Source organism: Mustela nivalis (assembly GCF_964662115.1).
Source record: "Mustela nivalis genome assembly, chromosome: 5".
Classification (NCBI taxonomy): domain Eukaryota; kingdom Metazoa; phylum Chordata; class Mammalia; order Carnivora; family Mustelidae; genus Mustela; species Mustela nivalis.
This window is the reverse complement of record NC_139024.1, coordinates 85,577,755-85,591,424: the sequence shown is the minus strand read 5'-3', so window position 1 is coordinate 85,591,424 and position 13,670 is coordinate 85,577,755. Positions and strand designations below refer to the sequence as shown.

The window sequence follows — 13,670 nt, the reverse complement described above, 5'->3', positions numbered from 1 at the left end:
GAAGAAAAGACAAAGAAGAAAGCCATTGTAAAGATGAAAGTGCCATTAGAAACAAAAAAGGAGAAAGAAGAGAATGAGGAAGCTGAGGACAGGAGAGAGAAAAGAAGAGGAAGAAATGTGATGGAGAAATAAGGATGCAAAAAATGAGAGAAGGTGCCACCTAGGAAGAGAGCTCAGAAAGCCCTGGGAGCTGCCACTCTTCAGAGGCAGATCTCACCCAGCCAAGGCACTGGCAGGAGATGGGAGGGCATGAGCAAGAGAAAAGCCAGAGGATTTCTCCCGCTCCCTGACTTCTCCAGTTAGATGCCTGCAAAAAAGGGGGCCTTGGGAAGATGCCACTTTTAGGGCTCAACATCTCTGTGGTACAGGAACACAAACTAACAAAAAAAAAAAAAAAAAAAAAAAGAGGAAGGGAAGAATGGATCAGAGCGCAAAGAAGCCTAGGATTAGCCCCTGAATAAAACTATTTCTATAAGACACTGAGATAATAGCTCAGATAGATTGCTTTTGGCTTATCTTACAAATCAGGAATACACATGGGGGAACTGGCAGGAAGTCCATTTTGGCTGTGGTTTTAAGCACAGAAGCTATTCTTTTAGCATTTCTTGCTGATAGATTTTTTAAATTTTTTTTTGGCAGGCTAACTTTTGTATCTATTTCTTATATTGGTTCAAGCTCGGAGGGAGGATACAGGGGGCTTATCAATCACCCAAAAACCTTCAGCAAGTAATTTGATCATGTTTTGGGTATGCCATTTGGAGTCTTGCCAGTTGTAACAGCAAGAGATCTTCATGATCATAGAGAGAACTGTAGAATCTTCAAAATGTGGAACAAATATTGGACTATAAAACAGAGTGAAATAATGTATCTAGGGACATCTGGTGGTTCAGTGGGTTAAGCCTCTGCCTTCAGCTCAGGTCATGATCCCAGGGACCTGGGATTGAGCCCCACATGGAGCTCCTTGCTCAGCAGGGAGCCTGCTTCCCCCTCTCCCTCTGCCTGCCTCTCTGCCTACTTGTGATCTGTATCTCTCTGTCAAATAGATAAAGTCTTAAAAAAAAAAAAGGAAAGAAATAATGTATCTAATAGTAACCTTCTGTGCTTCTAGAGTTCTTCTGTTAGCTGAGTGACACTATCCTCAAATTCATGTCTGTTACTCACCTTGATGTCTGACCGTAAACATTGCATTGAGAGTTATCACAATCAATCAGATGGGGTAAACTTCTTTATTTATAAAGAATTCGTATTTATAATGCGAATGTATATCTGAATTCTGCTTGGCATGTTATCAGTACTGATCTCGTCGTCTGTACACAGGATAGGAAAGGGTATTTTCAGCTTTCCTACAATCTCAAGCTATGTAATGTGTATAAAATAGGTTTTCTCTAAAGACAAATCCACTAATTGCTGTCAAATTCTTGAGATCATTAGCCTTTGGGCCCCATAATACTGTTGTTCCAGTTATGTGTATGGTCACACTTGGAAATTGTTAAGCCACACTGAATTTTAAAAGGAAAAGAGAAAAAATTAAATTCAATTTAAAAGGTGCAAAATGTGCTAGATAACAGGATGAGTTACTTATTGGCATCAAAGAATAAATTTAGCTATGATTCTTCTTGCAGTCAAGTAAAAAAAAGGGGGGGTGGAGGTCGGGGAATATTTGGTTCATAATTTCCATTGTTCAGAGAGCAGACCTTAACTCTGGAGATAATATGATGATACCTCATTCAAGGATGATAAAAAGAGAATATAGTTGAACAGAATTCTGATTCAAGATATGGGTAAAATTCCTTCTCAGTTTGCATATGTGCCGATTTTAGCATACTTGGCTTTTTATATAAATGTGCTTGACTTTCATTGTCAAATTGACATTTCATTGTCAAATCCTGAAGAAATGACCCATAGGGAGGCAATCTTCTGAATTCTGACATCTAACAGAGGAAGAGCCATCCCTAATTCTGACATTTAGTTTTTTTTAAATTAAGTCACCTAATTGATACATCTTTGAGGAATGTGAAAGTTAAAAAAAAAAAATGCATCAAATTGATTCCAGACTTGTTAGGAGGGATATATAATAAAATATAATAGTCTATTCTTATCAGAAAAGTAAATCATACTTGCTAGAATGTTCCTATTATATGTTCCAGGTTGCTCCAAAGCTTGCTTTTAAATTTTAAACAAAATTGGTGTGCCTAATCTGTCTTTCTCTTCTACAAAACTATTTTGACAATATGCAGGACCTAATCCCACAACTAGAGAAAATGATATTGACTACTTTTCTAAAATCCAGGGATCTTATAAAGGGAAAACTCTGAAAAACAAGCAGTTAGGATCATTAATTCCAACAGAAGTTTCTCTAATTGGAGATATTTTGCTGCTAGGCACTATGGTCTAAACCAGCCTCAGGAGGGATCAAGGCCAGTGTTTATAGTGTCAAGTGCTGTACCACCAGGCTTGTTCAGGCCTCACTTCAGTCTGAGTTAGTGTACATCAAAGGCATAGTGGGCCTCCTAATCCAACCCATTTGCTATTGGAAGAATTAGACAAGGAATCATTTAACCAGTGGCGGGATGGGGGGCGGTAGGGAGTGTTTCAACCTGAAAGTCTGGGGTAGCCTAGAAAACACATAGAAGTTAGTATTTCCAGTCCTTAATTCAGATAGAATAAATGAGCAGAGGAACAGATCAGTTAGGCTATCTAACTAGAAAGTATTATCAAACAAAGAGAATTGGGGTGGAAATCTGAATTCTGGATTCTGTGTGCACTTTTGTCCTTAGTTGGTTTGCTTTAAAGAATCTCAAGTGTATACATTATATACTCTGTTCAGTTGAAGAGATTTTCTTCACCTGACTTGTTCTAGTGTAGTGGAAATTCTTGTTGAGATATTTCACTCCAAAATAGAGGGGTGATTGAAAAAAATAATAATTTGGTACATAGGAATGGAATATAAGCTTTTAAGAAATAAAGTAGTATTCAAAAGATCCTAGACATAATGTTATATGTAATTTGAAGAGATTATTTGAATTATTGTAGACTATATTATCTATAATCATTTTGACTGAAGACATATTAACTAAAAGAAAACTTTTTTACCAAAAGCATAGTAGTATATTATGTAAACACAAAACAGTATTTTACTTATCAATTCTTGCCCATAAAATCAAAATGTTCAACCTTGAGAATGGTCACACACAAACTCACACACATACATACATACAATCACACACACACACACACATAAAACCTGTTGTAAAATAATGGGAAAAAAAGTGAAAATTTTAATTCATAGGGAATCCTTGTTGATCTGCCAAAAATTGAATATGTGTAACAACAACAAGAGAATATATGTAATGAAATAATTGGGCATCAGGATTGGTTGTTGTACATCTGCACAATCCAAAAGGGAAGATGAGGGGTGCTAGGGTGGCTCAGTCAGATAAGCATCCAACTCTTGATTTTGGCTCAGCTCATGATCTCAGGGTCCTGGGATCAAGTCCTGTGTAGGGCTCTGCACTCAGCAGGAGTCTGCTTCAGGATTCTCTCTCTCCCTCTCCCCCTACCTCTATGCCTTCTCACATACTCTCTCTCTGAAATAAATAAGTAAATCTTTTTTTTTTTTTTAATAAGGTACGGTGAATGAACAGCCTTTTGAAAATGTTCATCAATGTTGCCTGATTCTTGTCACTAAACCATTTCTTTTCAAAAATTTCTTTCAGCCTACCAAAGTCTCCTGCTTTGTAGAAAATGGTTCTTCTTCAATAAAATTTGAGATTTTTATACTTACGAAATAGTTTCTAGGAGTGGTAGCCCAGCCAGAGCCAGTAAAGGCTTGGAAGGCAGGAGAAAGAATTTTAGTCTTCACTGTGGGCATGTGGTATTTTCTTGATTTAATGCTATATTATGTAAAACGTTCTACAAAAGCAGTTTTTTTCCTTTTTTTAAAAGATATTTTATTTATTTATTTATTTAAGAAAGAAAGTGCACGCACAAGCAAGGGAGAGCGGCAGAGGGGAGAGGAGAAGCAGGCTCCCCGCTGAGCTTGGAGCCCAATGCAGGACTTGACCCTAAGACCCTGGGATCCTGACCTGAGCCAGAGGCTTAACTGACTGAGCACCCAGGTACTCCTGCAAAAGCAGTTTCAAGTACCACTCCTCAGCCACATTGCTGCTCCAAGCTCTTCTTTATAGACAGTTTGAAGTCCCCATTGTCTGACAGGGTCATTTTTGAGTCACCTTTCATAATGTGCACTGCTTTTTATACAGTGCAAAGTGGGCTGGCCACCAAACACTCATAGAGCACACCATCACCCCTCACTGCCCACTGTAGCAATTATTCATATTTTTAATTTTTAAAATGGTGAACATTTAAAAATCCATTTGGCACAATCAATCCTTTGAATTTTTCCAGATTTGGATATTAATGATCTTCTACTATATGCACAAATGTCAAATGTCCGTTCTGAACACAATGGCTAAAGCCAGCTGTGAACAGTCCAAGCGAATTCATGAAAATAAATGAATTTTGAGTTGGCTTATTTGGGAAGGAGGAAGAGGGCATACTTTTACAGTAAGAAATGCTAGGTGATACTTGAATAGCGAGAAGACATTCTAGGTAAGAGAAAAGGCAGTAGAAGATACAGAGGGTAGTGGGAGAGCTCTGGAATCAGGCACAAAAAATAATGGAAGCCCAAGATAGGTAGACAGATTTGAGTTGGTCTTACTTTTTCAAATCATCCTAATTTTTAGACTTAAACAAGTTATATTCCATGGACTTATTGAGGGGGAGAAGAAGTTTTCAGATGTGGTCTCCAAATGGTACGGAGACTTTTAGAAATTATGGAGCATGTCATAGAGATTCCAGAAAACGAGAAATGAATAAGGTCAGCAATTAAACAAGTATTTTTGAACACATGTTATGTTATGCTAGGGTCACAATAATGAATAAGACATAGTCTCAGCCTGAAGGAACTCAGAATCTGGGTTGGAGGAGGAAGTAGAGAGCTTTTGTTAGAAGAGGTAACCATTCAGACAGACCTTATTATGATGAATATGTAAGGGACCCAGTGAGCCTGGGTTTTTAGACACTTGCCTCCTAAAAGAAAGTCATCTCTTTTTAACTTTTACAAAAAGGAAAACATATTTGGAAAATGGCCAGTTGATTTTTTTAAAAGATTTTATTTATTTATTTGATAGTGATCACAAGTAGGCAGAGAGGCAGGCAGAGAGAGAGGGGAAGGGAAGCAGGCTCCCTGCTGAGCAGAGAACCCTGGGATCATGACCTGAGGGGAAGGCAGAGGCTTTAACCCATGGAGCCACCCAGGTACCCTGCAAGTTGATATTTTTGACACCAAGTCCTAAGATAAGAATCTGATCAAGAATTCTTAAATAACTTTCAGTAAGCAATTAGGAAAAGGTCAACATTGATTCACCCTAAACTAATTCCATTCACTTTTTTGATAAGGTTATAAAAATTCATAGATAAAATGAATCTAATATATTTAATAAAGTATCTCAAAATATCCTTGGGGATATAAAGAGAAACTGAAGGTATATGAAAGTACTTGGGTTGAAGCCAATTGGAAAATGTCCAAAACTATTGCCTAACAGGACAGAGAGAAGGAGTGTTCATGAAGTGTTGTTGTTCTGCTCTATTAGATGTCTTACAAATTATTTGAATAAGGATATTTTCATTTGTAGATAGCAAAAAATTGCAAAAAAAAATCAGTTCCAGAAATATCTCAAGAGATATAACATTCTAATGAGATCACTCATCAAAGAAATGTGTGTGTGTGTGTGTGTGTGTGTGCATGTCCATGTGTGTGTGCATGTGTGTTTGTGTTTCCCAAACAAATTTCATAGCATGGGTAAAACGGTAGAGCAAATATTGTAGAATACTTTAAGTGCTATTTACTAGCAACACAAGATTTAGAATGCCCCGATTCCAATGTCCTCTACTGTGGTAAGGCTATATTAGAGAGAATGTAGGCAATTCAGGGTGTCACAGTACCTGCTATATTTAAAAAAAAAAAGATTTTGAGTTACAGCTGCTTGAGAAACATTTGAAGGAACTAGAGATAATTAGTCTTAGGGAGTGTAATAGTTCAGTTCAAGGATGTAGGTAGAATTGACATAATCAAATATATCTTTTAAAAATATTACTCTGTCTGGAAGGTGGAGAACAATCAGAGGAGACAGTATGACCTGGTATGACCTGGGTGAAAGATAAAGGATATTTGGAGACAAGTGGAGGTAAATTCAACAGGAATAGAATGAATTGGATACCCATGCGTAGGATACAGAATGAGGAAAAGTATTGAGGTGGTTTGGGGGGAGCATTAGGTCGAAGATGCTGGCAAGTCATTTTAGAGACGATTATCAGTCGAGCTTGTAGACATTCTAATCTAGTGTACAGAGAAATTGTGGTTGGAAATAAGGCTATGGGAAGCATCTGAATTGGGTGAATATCAGCAGGGATGGACATTTATATGATATTTTATGGTTCATGGGCCACTACAACAGTCACTGTAGCTCTTTGCAACAAAGCAAGTCTTTTGTTTTAAGATTTTATTTATTTATTTATGAGAGAGAGAGAGAGAGAGAAAGCAAATTGAGGGAGGGCAGAGGGAAAGGAAGAGAGAGAATCTCAAGCAGACTTGCTGTTGAGCATTAAGCCAGATGCCAGGCTCGATCTCATTACCCTGAGATCATGACCTAAGCAAAAACCAAGAGTGGTATGCTTAACCAACTAAACCACCAAGACATCCAGCAATGCAAGTCTTATTATGGCACTGCAAAGACATGAAAACCAAAATTAAATTTGCTTAAGATTTCAACAGTAGTGAGTGACAGAACCAGGACTTGAAGCCAGGTTTTCCAATACCAAAATCTAAAATCACTGGTACATGACTTTTAATCACACTACAGTGTCTCTCCCTTGATAATCAAAGCTATAGAAGAATAACTCTCCAAGGGGAAGAAATATGATGAACACAGCGTGGGACATACCTATTTTATGGATTGGAAAGAAAAGGATCCAATAAAGGAAAAAGACAACAGAAAGTGCCAGAACACAAGGAGCCTGGGTAGCTCAGTTGGTTAAGCTTCTGACACTTGATTTTGGCTCGGGTCATGATCTCAGGGATGTGAGATTGAGCCCAGTGTTGGGCTCTGAGCTGGGTGTGGAGTCTGCTTCAGGTTCTTTCTCTCCACCTGCCCTTTCCTTCCCCCCAACCCCTCCTACCATCCCCTGCTTATGTGAGCTCTCTCTCTCTCTCTCAAGAGAAAAAAAAATGCCAGAATAATGTTTGATTATAGGAACAAGGAGGGACAGGGTGGCTGGAACTTCCAGAATAAGGGCATGGTTAGCATTCTTGGGTATTACCTAAAAGATCAGGATGCTCAGTTCTGAGAACAGATCACTTCATTGAACATTTGCCCTTTTCTCATCTTTCATTCTCATTTTGCTTGTTTTGTCTTTAGATCTTGAACTAGATTATAAATTCCTTGAAGGCAAGGTCTATGTCTTACTTTCCTTCTAGTCTTTGTGCTGCCTGATGCAGAGCTGTAGCCATAGACTGATATGAAATGTGAAATCTCTCTCCATGCGGATGATTAATCATCACTAAAATTTTTCCAAAGACATAAGCTGTAGTGCCAAGAGCACATTTGTTTAAAATGTGCGCTTAAATTTGAATGAATCTGCCTAAATGGTGCCATCTGTTCTTAGGCAGTTTCAGAAATGTTTTAATACAATTTTACCTTTGAAAGGGCAAACGTAGGGGCATGCCTATGAGACATAAAGACACCCCTAAACAAACACAGAGCAGACACCAACACATTCAATCACACTTAAAACAGCTACACATAAAGAGTGTTCTCTGAGGTTTAAGAAAATTTTAGCTGAGAGGACACCAACTACTACTTCATGCAGGAAATATTTATGAGAAGTTACAAAATTGTAGGCATGGACTCCGACAGCATTTTAATTACAGACTCCAGAAATACAATTTAATTTAATGTAAATCTCACATTCCTTTGAAATGGGCATGCTCTTCCATTATTTGCTAATGGCCACATTTTACTGTGATTTCAATATATCCACATAGAAGCTGAAGACAGCCGCTGGGGACAGTCTCCGTGTTACTCATTTATATCGATCAATTTGACTTTTGTGACAGTACTGTAGGATTTATTGTGCGAATGTAACAGTGAAATGAAACCCATGTTTAAGTTCTGCAAATAACTTCCAGTCACTTTCAAGACACCTCAACTTGGGTTCTAAATTTGAGTTTGCGGTTTTTCAGGCACAGTTATTTGCCGATCCACTTCAGCAAGCAAAATCACACACTGGCCAGATCTGGGTATAGTTATTGTGGCAACGACTAATGGGTCACATTTTCAGCCTATTTAACTCACTGTCTACATCATAACCAAAACAATGTTAGTATTTTGACATCTGTGTATTTTGCTTCTTGGTATAAATCAACAGTGGATTATATATCAAGAACTCATATTTACAGAAAGAAATTTCTGGTTAAAATAGCATCCAAGGGGCGCCTGGGTGGCTCAGTCGGTTAAGCATCTGCCTTCAGCTGAGGTCATGATTTCAGGGTCCTGGGATCAAGCCCCAGGGTGGACTCCCTGCTCAGTGGGGAGTCTGCTTCTCTGTCCCTCTGCCCCTCCCTACCTCTTGTGTTCTCTCTCTCTTTCTCTCCCCCTCAAATAAATAAATAAATAATAAAATAAAATAACATAGAATAACATCCAAGTATGTTACCCAAATACATGTGCATCCGTATGGAAATTCTTTCATTAAATCCCATTTTGCAGAGGTAGAAAGATGAACATATTTACTTATGTGAGCATCCATTTGGAATATTTTTAGATGATTTTTTAATTTTTAGGTATCAGAATTTGCTTCTGATCATTTTAAATACATAGGCTATTACACATACACTTGAAGTCCTCTTGTTGGCTTTTTGCTTTGTATCCCTCACAAAAGCAATTCTTATTGTTAATGTGCTATGTCCTTCCAGTCTGTATTTTTATACTTTAATGACCTAAGTTATAGAGCCATGAACAAATCTTTTAGATAGCATTGCTTCTTTGGTTCCCTAAGTTCTAACATAGATATCATTTTGATCATCTAACTTTACATCATTCTTTAATATGCTTTTATTTCTTCAGCGTTTCAGAAATCCCATCTGCCAAACGGTGCTTCATTTTAACTTCTCTATAGTTTGAATTATCCCAGTGTATTCATCTTTTCCACCACAGATGTTCATTTACGTGATACATCTTGCACCACTTTCTTGCTATCCCCAAACAGTGTCATAGTGAATGTTCATATGTGTGTATATGATCCACACTTTTCTCTCTCCTAGTATTCCTTGTTCCAAATTTTCTCCCCAGGAAATACACCTCATAGTCTGCAGCTGGATTGTGGGTTTTATGCATCTACAATATTAACCACATATTGTCAAGTTGCTTTCAAAATGGGTTCTTAATTTATGTTGTCACCAGCAGTATGTAAAAGTTCCTGTTTCCTTGTATCTTTACAAACCTTATCTCTTTAGACTTTGTTTCTTTAAAATATTGCCAGTCTGATGGATGTGAATGAAATAGTTTATCATTTTGGCTTGAATTTTTTGTCCTGATTATCTGTGAATTTGAGCATTTAAAAAAAATACTTATTGACCATGTTCAGATTTCCTCATTATGGGTTGCCCATTCATATCCTTTGCTCATTTTTTTCTGAGTTGTCTTTTTCATATTGACATATGGGAGTTCTTTATTTCAAATATTAATCTTTTGTTAGCCATATGGATTTCAAATGTCATTTCCCAGTCTTCTAACTTTGTGGCAGATTTTATCACCCAGAAGTTCTTCAATTTTGGATAATTTGGTCAAATACTTTCAATCACTTCATTTTTGTGTTTAATGTCTTATCATAAAAGATCCGTTACTAGGGTGCCTGGGTGGCTCAGTTAGTTAAGTTGCTGACTTGTGATTTTGACTCAGGTTATGATCTTATGGTTCATGAGACTGACCCCATGTTAGGCTCTGCACTCAGTGGGGAATCTACTTGAGATTCTCTCCCTCTGCCTCTCTCCCCACTTGCTCTTTCAGTCTCTCTCAAATAAATAAACAAATATTTATTTTTTAACAAAAAAAGATCCATTATTACCTTGGGTTGACTATGATATGCTTCCATATTTTCTTATATTAATGTTAAAATTGCATTAATTTACACTTAAGTCTTTAATACATTCTGGACTTTATTTGTGTGTCTGCTGTGAGAAAGAAACCTTAATTTATTATTTTTTTAATAATTACCACACCATTTGTTAATTAGTCCATCCTTTCTCCACTGTGCTCCGTGTGTCCTCTATCCTATGCAGAGTGCCTACCCAAGCCCAGCCTGTTTTACTGACTGTGTTATCTGTTCCTACAGCAACACCACACTGTTTTAATTACTGTGGCATTATGATATACCCTGATGTACAGCAGGACACGTTGCCTTCTCATTCTTCTTTCACAGAATTATTTTTGTTATTTTTTTAATATTTGCTCTTCCATCTGTGTTTTAGAATTGATTTATTTGTTCTATTCCACAAACATAATGTGTGGTATTTTTATTTCAATTGCATTGAATATGTAGGTTAATACAGAGAAATTAACATAGAGATGAATTTTCAGTTTTCCCATCCTGGACATCGTATATTAATATCTAGGATACCTTTACTCAGGTTTCCTTTTTGAATCTTTTAATATCATTTCCCAGCAAATCACACATTTTTATAAGATTAATCTCCTGTTATCTCATTGTGGCCATTATGAGTAATATTGTATTTCCTGCTTAATTATTGCCGGGTTATTAGAACTTCCTTGATTTGGCATGTTGATCTTGCATCTAGCAGCCTTGCTAAACTTCTTAGTTTTTAATGGTTTATATGTGCTCTTGCATTTTCTATGTACATCATCATATTTCTGTACACAATTATGTTTTAACCTCTTTTTTTCCTGTCACTATGACTTGTATTTCTTTTTCTTGTTTTTTTTTAAAGATTTCACATTTTTATTTTTTAAAAAAATTTAGAGTTTATGATGAAATCTAGTCTTGTGATCCCAGAGTAATTTAGAAACCACAGATTATGTGTTAGATAAACTTTTATTACCAAGTATAAGTTTCCATTGCCTGATTTGTATTTATATTTTTCAATAAAGAATCATTTTTAGTCCAGATTAATAATTTGCATCTTGGAAAGATTCAACTAATACTTATGATAAATTCTTAACAATTCATCATCAATATTTGGGATTGCAGAAATATAAATGTATAATTAATTAAAGTTACAAATATAAACATAGAGACAGAATTTTCAGCCTCTTTCTTATAGTTCCACATTTTTAAAAAAATTTATTTATTTTTTTCAGCATAACAGTATTCATTGTTTTTGCACCACACCCAGTGCTCCATGCAATCCATGCCCTCTCTAATACCCACCACCTGGTTCCCCCAACCTCCCACTCTCCACCCCTTCAAAACCCTCAGATTGTTTTTCAGAGTCCATAGTCTCTCGTGGTTCACCTCCCCATCCAATTTCCCTCAACTCCCTTCTCCTCTCCATCTCCCCTTGTCCCCCATGCTATTTGTTATGCTCCACAAATAAGTGAAACCATATGATAATTGACCCTCTCTGCTTGACTTATTTCACTCAGCATAATCTCTTCCAGTCCTGTCCATGCATTGGCTGGGATCCTCATTCACTGTTGGGTAGTAGCAGTGATACTGGGCATTCTCATCTGTGGGTTGTGTTAATTACAAGTGTGTAATGAATTCCCCCAGTGCATCCATTTTCACTTTTTTCCCCATGACATTCCCATCGAACATTTGCAAGTATGGCTACCCAAGGTTAAGATAAGGACTGTGGTCACGTTAATGAAATTAAGTTACCGTATTAGTAAGAGGATTCATGCTTTACTTCATTTGAACTCTTTCCTCACTTTCTGAATCAACCCACCCATATCTGTTGTAAGTCATTCAAGAGACAGTATATTAAAAATAACTCACTTAAAGTGATCTCAGCTACAAGCTTTTTGCTGAGTTTGACAGCATTGGGTTCAAAGTCATACTATTAGAGACATACATCTAAACTTTTTGATAGTTTGCAAAAATTCTCAGTGTTCACTTTAATTTTGTTTTGCAATTTCATTTTATAGACTCCAATGAACCAGGCTTCAACTCGATCCCACTGCATTTTCACTATTCACTTATCAAGCAAGGAACCAGGATCTGCGACTGTCCGGCATGCCAAACTTCATTTGGTTGACCTGGCTGGTTCAGAGCGAGTTGCAAAGACTGGAGTAGGGGGTCAACTTCTAACTGAGGCCAAGTATATCAACTTGTCCCTACATTACTTAGAACAGGTAAAAATAAGCATAATGGGATGTAACTGTATCTACCATTTGTTAAAAGACTTTGCATCAGGCACTCTGCTAGCATTATTTTTGTTTTCTTCTTTTATTTTGGTAAAATGTGCATAATATACACTTCATCATTTTAATCATTTTCAAGTGTACAGTTCTGTGTCATTAAGTTCACAGTGTTGTGTAACCATCACCACCATCTATTTCCAGAACTTTTTCATAACCCAATCAGAAACTCTGTACTTATTAAACAATAATTTTCCATTTTCTTATGCTCCCAGTACCTGGTGACCTCTATTCTACTTTCTGTCTCTGTGAACTTGGCTGTTCTAGGTATTCATGTAAGTGGAATCATATATTTGTCCTTTTCAGTATGATGTATGTCATTTAGGATTAATGTCTTCAAAGTCCATCCATGTTCTAACATGTGTTTGAATTTCATTCCTCTGTAATGCTGAGTAATGTTTTCTTATTGCACATGCCATGTCTTGTTTATCCATTCAGTCATCAATGGATACTTAGGTTGTCACTACCTTTTGGCTATTGTGAATAATACTGCTGTGAACATTGGTGTAGCTACTAGCATTTTGTCTATACCATTTTATTTAAACCTTGCAACAACCCTACTCTGTGGGTATTAGTTATTCCCATTTTATATATTTTGAAACTCGGGTCTTCCTGAGACCTTCCTGAGGTTACCAGTTAATGGTGAGATGAGGATTTGAATCTTGAATTGCTTGGCTCCAAAGCCCGCGTCTTCTCTCACTATACCTTATTATTTTTGTTATAAAATTTGTAATGGGTGTGAATATAGGTTATAAATGGCCTCCCATGGCCTGTCTTTTCAGGCTAGTAGATTTGTTGTGGGAACATAATTTAAAGATGACTAATAGCTTTTTAGCTTCTGGTGACTTCATCTAGCTGATGATTGTGATTCTATGAAAGTTCTCTTTGCTTTAGCTTCCCCTTCCAGCCCTTACCCCAAATTTCCTGCAGTCTACCCCAGTGTATGCTCTATTTTTGACTTCTGAATTTATCTCCCAAGTGCAAAGAAAGCTCATCTGAATTTAGCTAAATAAATTTTCCAGAAAAAAAAATCCTCACCCCTAAAATGAGCATATTGAATTAGATGATTTCTCAAGTTCTTTCAGCTCCATGAGTAAAGTGCTGTGAGTTGAATGTTAAAGATGGCAACTACTTCCAAATTCTAAGGGGGGGAAAAAAAGAAACATGATAAAAAAC

At 36.9% G+C, this 13,670-nt stretch overlaps 1 protein-coding gene across 9 annotated transcripts in view; it reads left to right on the top strand.

Annotated features, from left to right (window-relative positions):
- KIF6 (kinesin family member 6) overlaps window positions 1-13,670 on the top strand; it is a 521,280-nt gene that overhangs the window by 207,736 nt on the left and 299,874 nt on the right. For all 9 annotated transcript variants that reach the window (XM_082731109.1, XM_082731108.1, XM_082731114.1 and 6 more), the window contains one exon: window positions 12,222-12,428. In XM_082731109.1, coding sequence (XP_082587235.1) covers window positions 12,222-12,428 — 207 coding nt within the window. The remainder of the gene's footprint in view (window positions 1-12,221; window positions 12,429-13,670) is intronic.